We start from the raw sequence: 17,431 nt of genomic DNA on the forward strand, positions 1-17,431 counted from the left end.
AGTCAAGATCCCAGAAATTCAGCACAAGAATAATCTACTGAAAGCCGCTAGAGAAAAGAAGCAGATCACATTCAAAGGAAAACCCATCAGAATTACGGCCTACTTCTCTTCACAAACTATGCAGGCAAGAAGAGCATAGAGCAGAGTACTTCAGGTCCTCTATGAAAACAAATTCCAGCCCAATAGCAAAAACTGAGGCCTTGAGAAACCACAGGTTTGAAACTGCAAAGTTTTACACTTAGGTATGCTAGCATCTGGGACCCAACAGAGCACAGGACAACAGGTGCCAAGAGAAGTCTTCCCAGGAACCCACCCCATGCACCAGCTATGCAGCTATAGTGTGGAGGGTGAGTGGCTGCTGTCCAATGCCAGAAGACAGAGCAAGCCTGTTCCACTCACAGCCTCAGGGAGGACTAAGGGTCAGTATGATGAACCACACCCTCCAAGTGCTTTTGATCAAGAAGGGACCGACACAGAAGCACAGGTGGCCAATGCTAAAGTCAATCAGAGCAATGACACAAGCTGCGCAAAGGCAAACTTCCTGACTAGCCTGGGGTACCTTGAACAGAGATAGTCTCATTTACTCAGCAACTAACACAGGAAGAGCCTGGAACAAAGAAAATCAGGAAGAAAAACTAAGGGCAGTGGGGTAGAAAGGATGGAGGGAAATCACAGACTAGGACAGTACCACCTGTAAATATGTATAGTGGCCACAGTGGTAATTTTACTTTTTGTTTTGTACAGGGTCTCACTATGTATAGTTCAGACTCATAGTGATCCTCCTGTTTTCGGTCTCCCGAGCAACTGGATTACAGGAGCGCGCCACCATGCCCAGACTCCATTGCCCGGCTCAGTGTGCCCTGGGGCTTGGCCAGCGCAGCATGTGGGGGATAGAACCACAAGCCCTGTGCTTGCCTAAGTAGGTGCTTGGTCTGCTGAGCTATCTCACCAGCCCTAGTGGTAATTTTAAATAGTTCTTTAAAAAAGTAAAAGGAATTGGGTTAAGTTAATCTTGATAATATATTTTATTTAACCCAACAGGGGGATACAGACCAATAAATCTGCTGTAAATTAAAAATATTAATTCATGGGGCAAAGTATGGAGGTTCCTCTAAAAATTAAAAATGGTATGTCCATGTGATCCAGTGACCGTACACAAAAGAAAGAAATCACTGTGTCAGAGATGTTGGAACTCCTATATTTACTGCAGTACCATTCAGAGCAGCCAAGAAATGGAAACAAAGCATCCACTAACCTGATAAGTGATTAAAGTTACACGGTACATGTGCACAACAGAATACTACTATTCAACCCAAAAAAGATATAACTCTGTAATCTGCACTGACATGGATACAGAAACAGAAGGTACTGTGTTAAGTTAAATGAGCTAAGTGCTAAAAGAGAAATACCACATGATACCACTCAGATTTAGAATCCACAATAGTTGATCTCACAGAAGTTGAGAATAAGGGACTAGGGAGACAGCTCAGTGGCTTAAGCACCTACTTGGATTCCTGTGTCTCAGTTCCTCTTCTCTCATTGCTGGGAAAAATACCCAACACTCAAAATGAAGAGCAAGAGAGATACCCCAGTACAGCAAAAAAAAAAAAAAGTGGAGAACAGAGTAGCAATTACTAGAGGCCAGGGAGGGTGGGGAGGCAGAAGGCTTGGTCAGCATGTAGCAGTGCCCACCCCTTTGGGAGCTGTGCTTTGCAAGGTTGCTTTACCTCCTTCTGCCCACTATTCTAAATTCTAGAGGGAGGCAGCACCGAAATGATGAAATCATTAACTGATTAATAACCTTTCTTTAGATTTATAAACCCAGAACATCTGGTGATCTTCAGATTCCATCAGAATATGTAAGGTCCCTCCTCTTCTTTATTCCTCTGGTAACTAATAGAAAGCATGTACATTGCTCTGAGGCTTACCCTATAAGACAGTGACAGGTCCATTTCAAGAACTACAGGAATTAGCCCCAAAAGGTCATGGTCCACTGCATATTCCAGGCAGGACAGAGACAAAGACTGCAGTGGGGAAAGAGGGCCAGCAGGAGGTGGGCGGGAGAGAGAAAGTCAGGGACAAAGCTCTCCTGCCCCCCCCACCTGCCTGGCATGGTGCCTGGTGTCATCTTCCTGCCTACTGTTCCTTGCCCTCTCTGTCCTCCCTGTAAGAGTCCCTTCATGTATCTGAATCTCCCAAGGTGGCCCTTTGGGGAACAGGAGTCCCTTCATCCCCAGCTAGGAGGCAAACCCTTGAATAAAGCCAACCTGCTTCTTGCCAATTCTTGGGTCTCATGTTCTAGCTTTTGAACTATGAACAGGTAGATCTGAGCTTTAAAAAGGGAATCTGAATGTCTCTATTACAAGGAAATAATAAATGCTTGAAGAGGTAGATTTGCCCATCCCCCACTTTAAACATTATACAATGTATCACGGTGTAGTTGTGAACTTAAGGCAAGGAAGCAGTAGCCCCTGTAGACACAACAGGCCATCTTGGCAAGTTCTCTTCTGAGTTCTTGCTACAAAAACATGCATTGTCTTTTTACAGATGAGAACACTTGAGGGAAGAATGAAAGTAAAGCCATAATCCAGCATCCTCTAATTCAAAGGCAAGTGGGGCCAGTGAGATTGCTCAGTGGACTAAAGGGCCTGCTTAAGTAGGCTTAGGCAAGCTTAAGGACCACAGTTCCACCCCGACACCACAAGCCCCACCAGCCCTGCTCCCAGGGCAGGCTGAACCCACCACACACAAAAGGGGGAGGGGGTTGATTCTCCCAGGCAAACTGGAATTAGAGCATTCCACACAAATATGGAGGATAAAAACTGACCATCTGATTACTGTGAAAAGGTTTCTTCTCAGGCCTGCTTTCAGAATCTCAGTAATAACAGTTGACACATACTGGCCATATGTCATGTTCTATTCTAAGCACTTTACATGTATAATTCCTTTAATCTCTCCATATGCCCACGCACATGTGCGCGCGCACACACATACACACATCCTGGGCATGTAAATTCTGGGCAGGGTGGCTCATGCCTCTAAACCCAATACTCAGATAAGAGGATCTTGACTTTTGAATCTATCATAAGCTACATAGCAAGACCTTTCCTCAAAACACTGAAAAGGGAAAAAGCTCTAAGAAATATGCACTTACAGAGTAGGTGAGGTTATGACATGTACTCTAGGTCACCCCACAAGTAAGCTGGCACACTTAGGGCTTGAACCCAGGAAGGCCGGCGTCATGACTCCACAACACTGGGCAGAGCAGAGTGTCCTGAATCCAGTCTTTCCTCCCCCAGCCACAACCTGTCCAGTCCACCTTGGGAGCCTCAGGCAGCAGAGTCTCATGACAGGACAGGCTGAGTATTGTCAGTGAACATTGGGACTGCCAGCAGGTATGGGGCCTCTCGGTGCACCTGTAAAGGCCCTGAAGCTGTGTGGTTTCACACAGCACAGGCAGGACTGCAGAAGCCTCTGTCCACATGGTGCCCTCAGTGGCACAAGTTCTCCTGCAGAGCTGATGGGTAGCAAAATGGACAGGATTCGATTATGCGAGAAGATGCCCAGGGCTCCTTCTGCCCATAGCTTTTCCAGCCTTCTTCTGCCTTCCCTACCCCCAGGTCAAACAGTCAGAAATCTAAGACAAGTTGTAGTGAGGGAGGACAGATGACTTCCCAAGCCTTTTGAGACCTTCTCCTGTGAGACAAACCTTCCCAGACGCCAGACAGGAAGCCCATTGTCCAGTTGGGATGCCTTGGAGAATTCCCACAGCTGGGGGAGGGTCAGCCTGCTTCCTTCAGGCCTTTCCAGGGTGAGGCTCTGTGCAAGCTGGGAGAACACAGGAAGAAACACACCCTTCACTGCCCAACCCTCCCTCGGGTTAAACCCCGCCCCTGCTGTTATCCTAACCCAGCCAGCTTGTTTGAGACCCCTAACTCCCATCTCATAGCCAAGTGGGGAAGACTGCCTTAAAAGCCTGCTGCAGCCTGCATGGAAACTCAAACAGGGATGTTCTACCATTCATCTCAGCCTCAGTCCTTTTCAGTATTTTGTTCTGTTTTTAACTTATGACTGGGCCTAGCTAAGGTGTCAACATTGAGCTTGAATTTGTAATCCTGCCTCGGCCTCCCTAAATCTTGAGATTCTAGGCATAGGTCACCATACACAGAAGACTTATGTTCTTTATTGCCCCAAGTATGGATGCTGTTGTTACCTGGAAAAAGTCATGGAAACCCTTAGTTGTTCAGGAAAAAATGCTGTTTTTCTCCTGGGCCTGGAACTCCTGATCTGAAAGCACAGTCTGCTAGAGCCCCACCCTTCCCTGCCCCAAAGTGCCAGGGCCACTGTTCCAGAATACAGCCTGAGCAGCGCCATCCCCTGGGCCTAAGATTGGATGCCCAGGTCATGTACTGCTCTCACGGCTACCACAATGCAGTCTTCGGCACACCTGTTCCTTAGTTGCCCCACTTGCAGCAGGATACACAAGCCATCTATTTCACATGTTCAATGTACAGATTAATCTGGATGACACAGGACAAGCACCTGGCATGTCATCACTGCAGTGTGCCATAAAGAGCAGCCTTACTCTTCTTCCTGTGTTCCCATAACATCTTGATTCCTCGTCATAAACTGCCAATTTACCATGTGGCTGTCCCTGCAGTCACTTTCTCACAAACCCTTCCTCCATGTTTACACCCACCTACACTGCAGGGCAGGGCATTTTTCTCATTTTTGTATTCTCTGCATTTGATCTAGAATCTAGCAGATAGTAGACCTCTAGCCATGAGCTGAAATTTTTGCCAACTTGTAAATTTGGTCTCATTTTTAACTACAGTGGACCCCAGTGGCTTTTAATCTCACTAACTAACAGAGCAAAAAGTATCCCTCTCCAGCGTACATTTCTTATTCTCTACATCAGTATCTCACTAGGAAAACATACTCCCAACCTAACTCGATCAGGCCATACAGGATCAGAAAGCTGCATCTCACGCTGACCCCGAGACCACTCTGCAGTCATCAATGATCCTGTCTACTGCGGAGCCTTACTCCTCAGCAGCAATATCCAGCCCTTGGTGTTTTTGAACAGACTCATAAAACTGTTTATGTAAAAGTGTCCTGTATCATGTCTGGCACATAATGGGCACTAATAAATTTTACATGGCAAATTAAAACCTTATCTCGGGTTTTTTTAGAATGGGGCAGGGCAAAGGCCTTAGCAAACAAAAGGAAAAGGACTGTTTTAGAAATTTCTGGCTATCTGGAGGGCAGGATGAGCACTCCTGGGAGGTTTCTGTTTTTGTTTAAGGGAATACAAATTAGAATTAAAACAAAAAATTACAAGTGATACAGAACTTCACTTAACAAAGTAATATGAATCTCATAGTATTTGTTGAAATACATAGTGTTGTCTTCCAACCAGTTATTCATATTACCAGATATATGCATGTAAAATTGGAAGAAAAAGAAATGTATAAGAAATTAAGAAGAGAAAAAGTACAAACAATTGAAAAAAAAGGAGACAAAACATATTAAGTATTACCTGCTCCTTCCCACAGATCAGCAGTAAAGCACAGTACAGTTGTCCAAACCATCTGGCTTACATACCTAGATAAATCTCTTTTCCCCACTCCCTCTCCTGTCCTCTTCAACTCAGTAACTCTTTCCTTTTGGATACCAAGTTCATTCCCTTTTCCCAGCATCTACTGTACCCTTCAGATTCCATTTTTCTCTTTCAGGTTCTCACACTAAGGAGACTATCCAATGTTTGCACATGCGGGTCTGATTTATTTCACTTAAGAGCATACTCTCTAGTTGTATCCATTTGCTGACAAAAGACTCAAATTTATCTTGTTTTACAGCTGAATACTACTGACTCCTTTATGGGTAAGAATATGACCTGGGGAGTTTATTTTTACACAGAGGTTTGTTTCTCAGGGGCCTACATTTTCTTTGAGAAGTGGAGAGAAAAGGACAGTTTCTTTACTAATCTCTGTGCATTACCAAGAATGGAGCTCCTTACAGATCACAGCATCAAAGGTGCAATGAGAAAAAGATATGCAGGTATTTTCAGATGAGAACGGAAGTTTTCCAAGAGTGATATAAGAAAGGAAGGTGACCACCAAACGCAGAATGGGGATGTGGCCTGAAATGAGAGCTTAGCTAGAGGGCTGTCTGTCACCCAAAACATGCCAGGCCACTAGAGAACTCTGCCAGAGCCCACGCTAACAGCCTTGCCATGTACTCCCCCTGAGCCAGGCAGTGTCTGCATAAGGCCACTGCTGCTCACAAAGTCCTGGACAACTGCGGCGAATGATCAACACTAGTTCCATATAGGTGGTTGCAGAGATCCACTGAGGTAGGGGCCTACATCCAGTAGAACACCACAGAGTCTCTGAAAAGCATTCACCACAGTTGAAGGGTACAGGTCTGGGTGGTCTTTTGTGAAAACAGAGATGTGACTGGGTCTAGTAGTGGTGAGAGCCTATGGTACGTCTGCTGTGGCAGCTGTTCATCACCACTGAAAGCTATAAAAGGTTTCAGGCCTGCCACAAAATGAGACGTACACAATCTGCAGGGTCTGTGCTAGACCTCACCACACCACGAGACAAGGACAATGGAAAGGCAAAGGGATAACAAAGGGTTTATTTATTTTTGCAGTGCCAGGAATTGAACTCAGGACCCTGTGCTTGCCAGGCAGGCACTTACTCTACTGAGCTATCTCCCTGGCCCCAACAAAAGGTTCTGATGAGCAGGGGCGGCCTCCGCTGCCAGCACTACCAGTCTGCTCCTTATCAGTTCTGACCAACAAGTACAAGGAAAGCTGCATTCAGGCTGTGTGGGGAGTGGAGTCACAAGTAGCAAAGTCCACCAAACTGGGAACTCTCCCATCGCCACCTGTATGTGATAGGGCTCTCCGGGATTCTACATTAGTGTGCCAGGATTTGCTCTGTACCCTCCCAAAAGGGAGCTTTCACCAGCAGGCTTTGGGCAGGAAGGAGTTAGTTTCCTAGCTTAATTTTTTTTTCCCCTTCCCTTTATCAGCCTAGCTGAGCCATGGAGGCAGATATGGGCTGCTGAGCACTCAGCGTTCCTGCAGACCCTCTGCCCCTCCCACACTCTTCCTGTGAACCTTCCCTTGCTTTTTCTCTGAGAAAGTCACACATGGCCTCTCCCTGAAGATCTGTTAGAGACAGGAATCCAAAAGCAAGACACCTGGCCATCCAGGTTTAGGACTTGCTTATAAAAGTTAGCTTGTTTTCATAAATTTTCTCTGGCATACTGTCGAAGATCTGTGATTGTTTACTATGTAAAACAATTCCTGGGCTGGGGATGCAGCTCAGTGGTAGAGCTCTAGCCTTGAATGAACAAGGCCTTGGGTTCAACCCCCCAGTACCACCAAAAGCGGTGGGGGGGGGGGAGAGACAGACAGAGACAGACAGATGGATTGATTTCCTGGGGCACATGCCTAAAATCCCAGCATTCAGGAGGCTGAGGCAGGAGGATTGCTGTGAGTTCAAGGCAAGCGTGGGCTACAAAGTGAGTTGAAGGTCAACCTGAACTGCACAGCAAGACCCTGTCTCAAAGAGAGAAATACATACATACATACATACATACATACAAACATACATACATCAATTCCTAGATGGTGTCTCAAATATGTTATCAGGCTGAGGACTATGCTCTATTACCCACGGTGGCCTCTCTTGGTCTTTTCGCCCTTGATCATGGCAAGCCTCTTTCCTTAGCTAGAATCTCACTATGTTGTCCAGGTGGACTCAAAGTCAAGATTCTGCTGACTCAGCCTGCTGGGTAGCTAGGATTACAGACCTGTGCCACTTTGCCTGGCTTCTGGCAAACCACAGCACTGGTCAGAAGACTACTGATATAGCCTCTCAGACTCAGCATTCTGTAGGTAACATGACAAATGTCACATCAGAAAAGAGAAATACCCTTTAATCTTTTGCCCCCCAGAAGACAGTGAAAAAAGAAAACAAAAAAATTTACAAGTGTTAACCTTATTGTCTCAAGAGTTTTACTTTCCTAACAGAAATTCCTTCCTTAATTTATCATGCATCTAATTCCTACTGTGTGCCAGGGTGGTACTAGACTACAAGAGGAAATAACAGAGGTGCAGTCTTTAGGACACACCACTCTCTTGGTAAAGATCTGGAGCTCCAACCACATTTTGATAACAGTAATAGCTACTTGGTTTTCCTCTCAGAGTTCACAGAAGGATTACACTTCTCCATCTATTCTCTTTACAAGATTTTCCTAACCACCAAAGCACTGTGGCAGGCAATGGAGGTAGGCAGGTGGGATGGTGAAAAAGACACCAGTCCTGCTCTCTGCAAGCCTCCTGGTAAGTGACCACAACAGAAACTGATACTGAAGGAGGATTAATCCAATAGGGAAGAGACTTGAGGACAGAAGAAATGGTATTAGAACTCCGACCTGACAGGAAGTAGGATTGTGGCCACAGGATAAAGGATTGTGACCAAGACAAAGGTGAGAGGGAAGAACACACAATGGAAAGATAAGGGCACAGACAAAGGCAGAGAAAGAACAAGTGGTGTGTGCATGAGAAGTGGCAGGAGATAGATAGCAGGAGATTCTGAAAGATCAAGTTGGCACCAGAGAAGGCTATAAAAGCAAAGGGAAAGAATGCAAGTTCTTGGAATCCACTTCCTTGTGATGAGATTTTTAAGGCCCTAAAATATAAAACCATGGTATTTCTAATAAAATTAAAACTTGCCCAATAGTATTAATTCTGCTGAAGAAACAAGCTATATTTATAAATTTGCCTGTCCACCCCAGAAACTAGTAATTTCCACTGGAGATAGAAATGCTGGAGGGGTGAAAGAGGAAAATGTAAGAACAGAGAAAAATTGTCAATTTTCTAACACAGATCCATCTTCCTTCTTAGGTTTGCCTAGGTGAGAGAGGATAGGAAAGAACTGAAGGGGCTGGCACACAAAAATGGGACACAAAACCGCCTTAGGGTCAGCTTCATTCCCAGGGTTCTCTCACAGGGCAGCAGATGGTCTATCCCTAGAGAACTGGATCCAAGAAAGCAGCTGCTCCCAGGCCTGGTTTAACTAACAGCTGGGGTCACAGGTCCTCTATGCACAAGCTGAATGCCAGAAATCAATAGGTCCCATTGTGACTACTCAAGGCTCATGCCCTATGCGTTCCCGGAACAGAAGACTGGGAAGTAACACCATACAATCTGAAAGACTGCACTTGTGAATTAATAGAGTATTACAAAATCCAATCTTATAAATTTCCTTGACTCTGCTACAAAACTACTGAGATGCTAATTATTTGAGAGTTAAAGGACATGGCCATAAATGGGGTGGGAGAAACCGAAGAGTAGATATTTATCAGATGAAAGTCACTAAATGCTTCTGGTTCTCTTCTTCCTGCCTAATACACACAGGAGTCTGGCTCCAACCAAAAAGCAAGCTACATGTTTCATATATTAGAACAAGAGATAAAAATCCATAAAATGACGTGTGTGTACACAGAGGAGTGCAACTGTATGATTACATAATTAGGCACATTAAAGTATTTATACTGCTGAGACTAAAAGCCCCTACTCAAAGGCATTCCACCAAAGTTGAAAGAGGAAAAAGAAAATAGAAAATAAAGCATCTAATTGCAATCTTGCACAAAGCCAGACATTCCCAGCTGGTGCCACAGCTGAATTCTCTTAATTAACATGTTGTAATGGCAAGTATGAAAGACACTGTCTGCTTATCAACTCCGTGCAGTGGCCAGCCAGGCATACAAGAGGCCTAGAACACTGTTATAGTTAGAAAGATTTTTCTTTTTTCTCTTACAATGGTACTCAGAGTGGGGGGGTAATGGTTAGTTTTTCCTAAAAATTTTGCCATTTAGAGAATTCACATAACTCTGTATCCATAGTTAGGGGTGAGACTAGAAAACTGAAAAAAGTTCACAGTTCAGGAGCTGCTTTTTACTTTATGGTGCTTGTTTTAGTTTTAACTCCAAAGGTAGCAGATTACCAGTTAAAAAAGACAAGCAGGATTTGAGCAGGTGAGCCTTTTAAAATAAAAGCTCATCTTGCAGCTTAAAAATCAAAGATTAAATATAGCTAAGCATAAGATGATGATGTAAGTTAGCATATAAATAAGTGATAAGTGACATTAATGCATGGAGAGACCAGGTCAATACGTAATGTATTCAAGGGAACAGAGTCACAGTTCTAAAAGGGCCTTTTACACGCACAAGGAGGATTTTGCTTTTATAGGACTCTTAGTCACAGCAGAACCTGGTCAAAGTACTCTCCTCCTTTCCTGAGAAGGTCCTTCAAAGTCAAACAATAGGTTTACATACTATTAAAAGAAGGTTATATTTTCAGAAAGCCCAAAAAAGGTGATGAAATGTCTAATCGCAATCTGTCCATAAGACACAACCTTGGACAATTCTCTGGACACTTGAGATATTATTCCTCAACTGTGTAGGTTTCTTTGTAGCTAAGCTTAGCCAGCCATATGCACTTGCTACTCTCGCACCCTCATTCACTTCAAACTCCTATCTTCCTTACATCTATCATCATTTTCATTTTTCCATTTGCAAGGCAAACTTACAAAAAAACTAAAGGTGAAATAATTCAGGTTCCTGCTGCAGCATACGTGGCTGCACAGATGCACTGCAGATGCCACTCAGTGTGTGGCTGGCTGGTGGCAGCCACACCTAACAGCCACTCAAGCAGTTCTTTCTCAGCTGCTGCACAAAAGTTCAAATTCATTATACAAAGGTAACTGGGTATGCATTTATAATCTACCAGAAAACAGGTTCTTCCTAAAACAAATGTTTAGAGGTAGACTGCTAGATAAACTGGCCCCCAAACACACACACACACACACACACACTCTCCCCCCCCCCCCTCTCTCTCTCTCTCTCTTATCAAATTTAATTTCCTTGCCCTCTCACTCCCTTGGTCCCAAGGTCCCAGAAGCATTCAGTGAGCCTAAATAAAATATTCTCCTGTAGGCCCAGATGCAAATGAGGAACATATCCAATAAGACTGCTGGCACTCATCACACACACCTGCATTGTGGAGAGGCCTAGGTTTGTAGCACTACAAGGGAAGGTGAGCTAGTCAGCACCTGTACGAGCCTGTGATTTGGGATGACAGCTCATCCCGGGTTTTCCCAGCCTCTCTGCCTTGTTGATGGAGTTGACATGTCAAACCTGCAGTTGGGGCTCTGAAGACTACACCTGCCTCCAGCCAGATTTTGCAGTGGAATAATACTAGCACAATGATTCCTTCCAATGGTGAGTAACTTGGCCCAGCGTAAATGCCTCAATGTACTCACATCCTGCGTGCAAGTGACACACAGTCTGCTAAGGTGGTCTATTTGCGTGTGCAGTACTTCCCTTGCAAAACCTAACAAACTCACCTGCTTCCAAAAGGCACATGTGCTGCCCAACTGCTGTACACCACGCCTACTGCTCTCTCAGCCCTTCCCAAAGAGCCTCAATTTCTCCATCTCAGGACAGAGAAACACTTGAAAAGTTAGATTGGGACTTCTGCAATGTGAGCAGAACCTTTGAAGCCAAGCCCTCAGATGGCCTATTTAGCAGCAATACAACACAGTGGCTTTTAAGTGGGGGAAGACTTGGTTTTTCAAGGCAGTGGTTGCAGTGAAAGTTTAAGACTCTTCAGCACCTCTTCTGCAGTAAGAGCCCCAAACCCCCTGGCAGAGTGCCAAGCCAGGCAGCAGGGCCTTGGCCTGGCCTGCACCAGGCAACAGGCCTGGCTGATCCCCAAAGAAGACCCACTCATTTCTCAGGGCAACCCAATGGGTCTGTGTCAGGCACTTGCACTGAGTCTGAAGTGGCAGCCAGACCCAGTTCCAGCAGCTATAAGTGAAACTGTCATTTTCTAATGTGCACAATAGCTTATTCTCTCCATTTCTACAGAACTGATACATGTTAGGATAAGTACAACATGTTGTGCTTGTTTGAATAAAAATTTATTTTCCCGGCTAGAAATGGTGGCACATCCCTGAAATCCTGGCACTCTGGAAGGCTGAGGCAGGAAGATGCAAGTTTAAGCCCAGCCTGCGAAACTTTGCAAAACCCCACCTCAATTTTTTTTTTTAAAAGAGGGCTGGGGGCTGGTGAGATGGCTCAGTGGTCTAAAGCACCTATTTGAACAAGCTTAGCAAAGCACAGGGACTGCGGTTCAATCCCCCAGCACCACATGCCAGCCAGCCCCGCCCCCTGGTGGGCTGAGCTGGCCACACACACACACACACACACACACACAAATAAAAAAAAAATTAAAAAAAAAAGAGGGCTGGGATGCAGTTCAGTGCAAAGGCTCTGGGACATATACTGCCTTCCCATGTCCATTTACTGCAAGACAGTCTATTAAGGAGACAATCTTTTTGACTAGTCTTTTTTTCTATTTTAACTTAGAACTCAAAGATACTCAAATTTCTTATTTAAAAATTTTAAAAGAGTAAATGGCATAGGGGAACACTGTCCAATACTGGCAAGAGTTTGAGGAAAGTGCACTGTTCTACAGCAGATTAGGCAGGAGGCAACTAGTGTCACCCTGACTTGGCAGTGAGTCCAATCTCATTCTAAAAGTATACTGCACCCTACCAGGTCCACCAAAGGACATTATCTCTATAGAGGGCAGAACACAGTCAAAGCTTTACTCACAGTGGTACCCACTAGCTGGTACTACTCAGCCAGCAACAACTGATGGCCTCAGCTGCTGGGTCCAGCCACAAACGCTGGTATCATCACTGTGAGACCACACTCACCCAAGACAAGGGGCAAAAACAGCAGCGTCCCAGCAGGCCACTGCTCCTGCCCAGAGCCTATCTGTAGGACTTCCTGCAAACTACAGACACACTTGGGCTGCCTCTTGGGAGAGGCACAACCAGCATAGCATCACAGGCTAACCTTCTCCGCAACACATTCTGCCACACAATGCTTTCCTTTTAGAATCTACTAACAGCTGTCAACTTCTGTGTGTTCCAGTGTTGCTGCTGAACCCAAGTTGTTCCACACTCTGACCACCCTAGTTGTCTAACGTGAAGTCCCATGAGGCTCCCTGCTCTCATCTGTGATCATGGCATAGCATTCTGGGTCATCTCAACTCTCTCCTGCAACATCCTTCAGCTCAAAACCAGCCCAGATACAAGGCTACTCTTCAGTGCCCTTTTCTGTTGGGATTTCTTTCCTCTGAGCTAACAGATCCAGGTCTACACAGTCTAGCATACAGTTAACATACCAGTATCTCCAGCCTTCCTAAAGAAGGAAGGCTAATCTTCCTGCTTCTCCACAGTAGCACAAGCTCTTCAGAAGGGCAGTCACCATCCACCTTCATCATCCTAGGCACATTTACAAAGCTGGACAAGGACCTGAGGTAGACTGTGCCAGCAGGCCTGGTATCTCTCAAATGTGGACAAGCAAAATGCTTTAAAAGACCCCCGCTCGTTTTCCTAGGGGTCACCCCTCCCAACACCAGCTGCCGACCAAGTCCTGGCAAACTCCAAGATTTCTGCCCACAGACAACTCCCATTTCAGCTTACATCAAAGAATCAAACAAAGTATTTCACAACACTTCCACCCCTGCTGCAGGCCCTGGAGCTCTTCAAGGGCACCCTGTTTAAACAAGAGGTACAATATATGTTGGTGAAATGATGAAGCAACTTCCCATAAGAGCAAAGAAAAAATTCCCCAACTGCAAAAAAAAGCTTCTTGGAAAACAGACAGACAGCTTTCATGCCAGAGCAGGGATGAAGGAACTGATGTTCAGGCCCCTCATCCTTCATCCTTGGCAAAGCCTGCTATGTAAGAAAAGGAGAGACTTGGCACAGCATCTGCCGGGTAAGTACAAGGTCCTGAGTTCAATTCCTGGTACCAAGAAAATGAGAGAGAAAAAGACATGCAGACAAACAGGCAGGCGGACAGACAGACAGACACTGAAAGTGCAGCAGAAAGGACAGCCACAGCTCTTTAGGGCCAGATATGGAACTTAGCAGTTTCTAGAGTCCCAGGCCTGACGAAAGGCTGCATCCCACACTATCCAGGATGCTCCTAGAGCCCAGGCCCCCACTTCCTCTTTTATGTGCCTTACACAAGAGCTGCAATTCCAAAGATTGGGTACAAATACAGCCAGATTTTAGATATTCTGGGGGACATATTACTCAAAAAGAATTGCATAGAGGCTCCTTGGGAGAGTCAAAAGCTTCTTGCAGTGGTCACACTCTCATTTTAAAGAGTGGGGGGAGGTTTAACTTTGTATTTCATATACTTGATTTCATTATAAGGTTTATTTTCCCTAGTGTTTGGGTTTCAGGAAACAGTGCAAAGGAGAAAATGCCCACCATTCTCTTGAAGTGGACCACCTAATAATTCCTTGTAATTTATCACTGCTAATCAAACATTACAGCTACACTGGCAGTACTCTTCAAGAAAGAGAAAAAGCATCACCCATAAAGGAAGCTTCTCTAAGCTCCATGTCCAAGTGGAGACCTAATTTTCAGTAACATTTTACACCCCAAGGCCTTGGGTTCACTCCCCAGCCTGGCAAAAAATGATTAACATTCGTGAGGGTTCTTTAATATTAAGCCCTTCTGAACAAGGGCATTCACCTAGCCTGTGTGCACAGGGCAGAAGGCAGCATGCAACAAATCAAATCCTAGCTTTTCCTTGATCACAGTAATATGAGCTACACCCCCCCACACACACATCTTTTGCTGTCTTATTTTCCCCCCTAAAGGGACACTCTCAAAACTAAGGAAAGAGCCTTAAACAAGCTACAAAGAAAGACAGCTCTCTTCAGATGCAACAATGGCATGCAGGAGGTTGGAGTCTCCCTCTAAGTTCCCCCTGCAGGGCCCTCCTCCCTTCACAGCCCACCCACCACACTCCTACTAGGCCACTCTGCCTGTGATCATTCAAGCAGAAGCCACCTTTCTCTGGATCCATGTGGATTCCTGTTACAAAGCTCTTTCAGAAAATAAAATTAATTTGCCTACTTTGCATGTCTAACAGATTTCCAAGGTTTATAAATTTCACTTTATAGGCAGCTGCAAGGGAGATAGGACAAGACTGTACAGCCCAAACAGTACCATCCAAGAATACTTTCCCCGAGCAAGGCTATTCTGTAATATGCAACACAGGAGCCACTTATTTAAAATACCTGATGCCGCCTTTTTTTTTTTTTTCCGTCTCGGCCGCCGACATGCCCTCCAGACTAAGGAAGACCCGGAAGCTTCGGGGCCATGTGAGCCACGGCCATGGCCGCATCGGCAAGCACCGGAAGCACCCCGGAGGCCGGGGGAATGCTGGTGGCATGCATCATCACAGGATCAACTTCGACAAATATCACCCAGGTTACTTTGGGAAGGTTGGTATGAGGCATTACCACTTAAAGAGAAACCAGAGCTTCTGCCCAACTGTCAACCTTGATAAATTGTGGACATTGGTCAGTGAGCAGACACGAGTAAATGCTGCCAAAAACAAGACTGGAGTAGCTCCCATCATTGATGTAGTGCGATCGGGCTACTACAAAGTTCTTGGGAAGGGAAAGCTCCCAAAGCAGCCTGTCATCGTGAAAGCCAAGTTCTTCAGCAGAAGAGCTGAGGAGAAGATTAAGGGTGTTGGGGGGGCCTGTGTCCTGGTAGCTTGAAGCTTCTGGACAGGGGGCTTATTAAAATGCTAACAAATGGTAAAAAAAAAAAAAATAAAATACCTGATGCCAAGTTATTATTTTTCAAAATGATCAAAAGTACACTGATGGTGGGGTAGGGAAGGGACGAGTTACTTCCCTGTGTTTATCCAGCACATTCCCAGCCTAGGGAAGATTCACTGAAAGATTTGTTAGGATCTCTATATCAGTTTCTTAACCAAAAAAAAAAAAAAAAAAGCCCCTCATCCTGCAGCTAGCTAAAACAAGGGGATACAAAAGGACAGAGGACAACCCTGTAAATAGAATTTATTCGGAAGGAATCTGTAGGGAAGGGGTGGAGACGTATCAATTTTCTCCCTCTAACAAAGCCACAAAGGAAACTAAGGCCCACAGAAACTAATGTAGTGGTGGTAACTGGAATTGCTGAGTCAGAGAGGAGACTAAGAAAATCGTCCTCTCAAAATCCAGACTTGGGCCAGCCAAAAAACTCATCAGATTAAAGCTCCTGCTTAGGCCCTGCCCCCCCGCCCCCAGGTCACACTGAGATTTGAGACTGGGTGTGATAGCACACACCCATAATCCCAGCTCTTGGGAGGCTGAAAACAGGAGGCCCACAACAAGTCCGATCTCTGTAGTGAGGCACTGTAGACCCTGTTTTTTTTTTTTTTTTTGCAGAACCGGGGATTGAACTCAGGTCCTCGCGCTTGCCAGAGAAGCACTTATTCCACTGAGCCATCTCCCAGCCCCAGACCCTGTATTAAGTACAAAAAAAAATCCAGAGTTGTTGAGCTTTATGGGGTCTGACAGACAAGACAAGGGGGCTCCACAGCAGGCAATTGGGGAGCAACAGTGAAGCTGAAGGGAACAGTGTGGTGAGTAAGAATCTGAGGCATGTGTCATAGTGGACCAGGAGAACAACTCAGGGTGGACAGACTACATGGTGAAGGACAGAGCAGGGAAGCAGCACAGGTGAGGTTACACAGCCTCGGAGTAAGGACACTGCCTAAGCCTTCCTGTGAGTGCATGCATGCGTGCGTGCGTGTGTGCATGCGTGTGTGCATTCATCTGAGCCTACCTGCCTACTGCCTCTCTGCCCTTCCTCCCTCCTTCTCTTCCCTGCACTATCTTTTGTTTTGCAGCTCTAGTAATGGAGCCCAGAGACGTCACAGTGAGCTACATCCCTCACATGGGGTGGCTTCAAACTTGTACTCCTCGGGCCCTAGCCTCCCAGTGTCAAGATTACAGGTATGCACTGTTTGAGTTTCCCTGGCAATGTGGTTTAAGAGACTCGTGGAGAACAGGAAAGTGAGAGATGACACTGGTAAAAGGAACATCAGGAAGAGGAATGCTGACTGCAGCTCTGAGCAGTGGTTTTGCTGGAGGAGCTGTCACTTACCCCTTGGCTGCACCTTGTCTGTAGTCAACCACCTGGTTCTCTGCCCACCCACTCATGCAGCACAAAGGCCAGGCTACCAGGACTAAAAACTTCAACAGAAGCCAAGAGAGTGCATAATGGGCTTTGGCGAGCAATCCCTGCCACTGGTGAGTTCTAGGTCTCTGGACAAGATGCAAAACCAATGACTAAAATACTAGGAAGGGCCGGCCAAAAAGCTCAGGGGATTAAAGCAACTGCAAGCAGTGCAGGGGTTAGGGGTTCAAGCCACAGGCCTGCTGTGCAAGCCCCCGGGGTACACTGAGATGGCAATTGAGACTGGGTGTGGTGGTGACCGCCTGTAATCCCAGCTCTTG

General features: G+C 45.6%; 2 protein-coding genes across 3 annotated transcripts in view; one reads left to right on the plus strand and one right to left on the minus strand.

Moving 5' to 3' along the window:
- Window positions 1–17,431, minus strand: part of Susd6 (sushi domain containing 6) — a 98,041-nt gene that overhangs the window by 15,939 nt on the left and 64,671 nt on the right. The gene's annotated exons all lie outside the window — the stretch shown is intronic.
- LOC101584325 (60S ribosomal protein L27a) lies at window positions 15,220–15,719 on the plus strand. Its single transcript, XM_004624752.2, has one exon. It carries the CDS (start codon window positions 15,236–15,238, stop codon window positions 15,680–15,682), a length of 447 nt encoding a protein of 148 aa, XP_004624809.1. The 5' UTR covers window positions 15,220–15,235; the 3' UTR covers window positions 15,683–15,719.

Source organism: Octodon degus, unplaced genomic scaffold, assembly GCF_000260255.1.
Source record: "Octodon degus isolate 3935 unplaced genomic scaffold, OctDeg1.0 scaffold00007, whole genome shotgun sequence".
NCBI lineage: Eukaryota > Metazoa > Chordata > Mammalia > Rodentia > Octodontidae > Octodon > Octodon degus.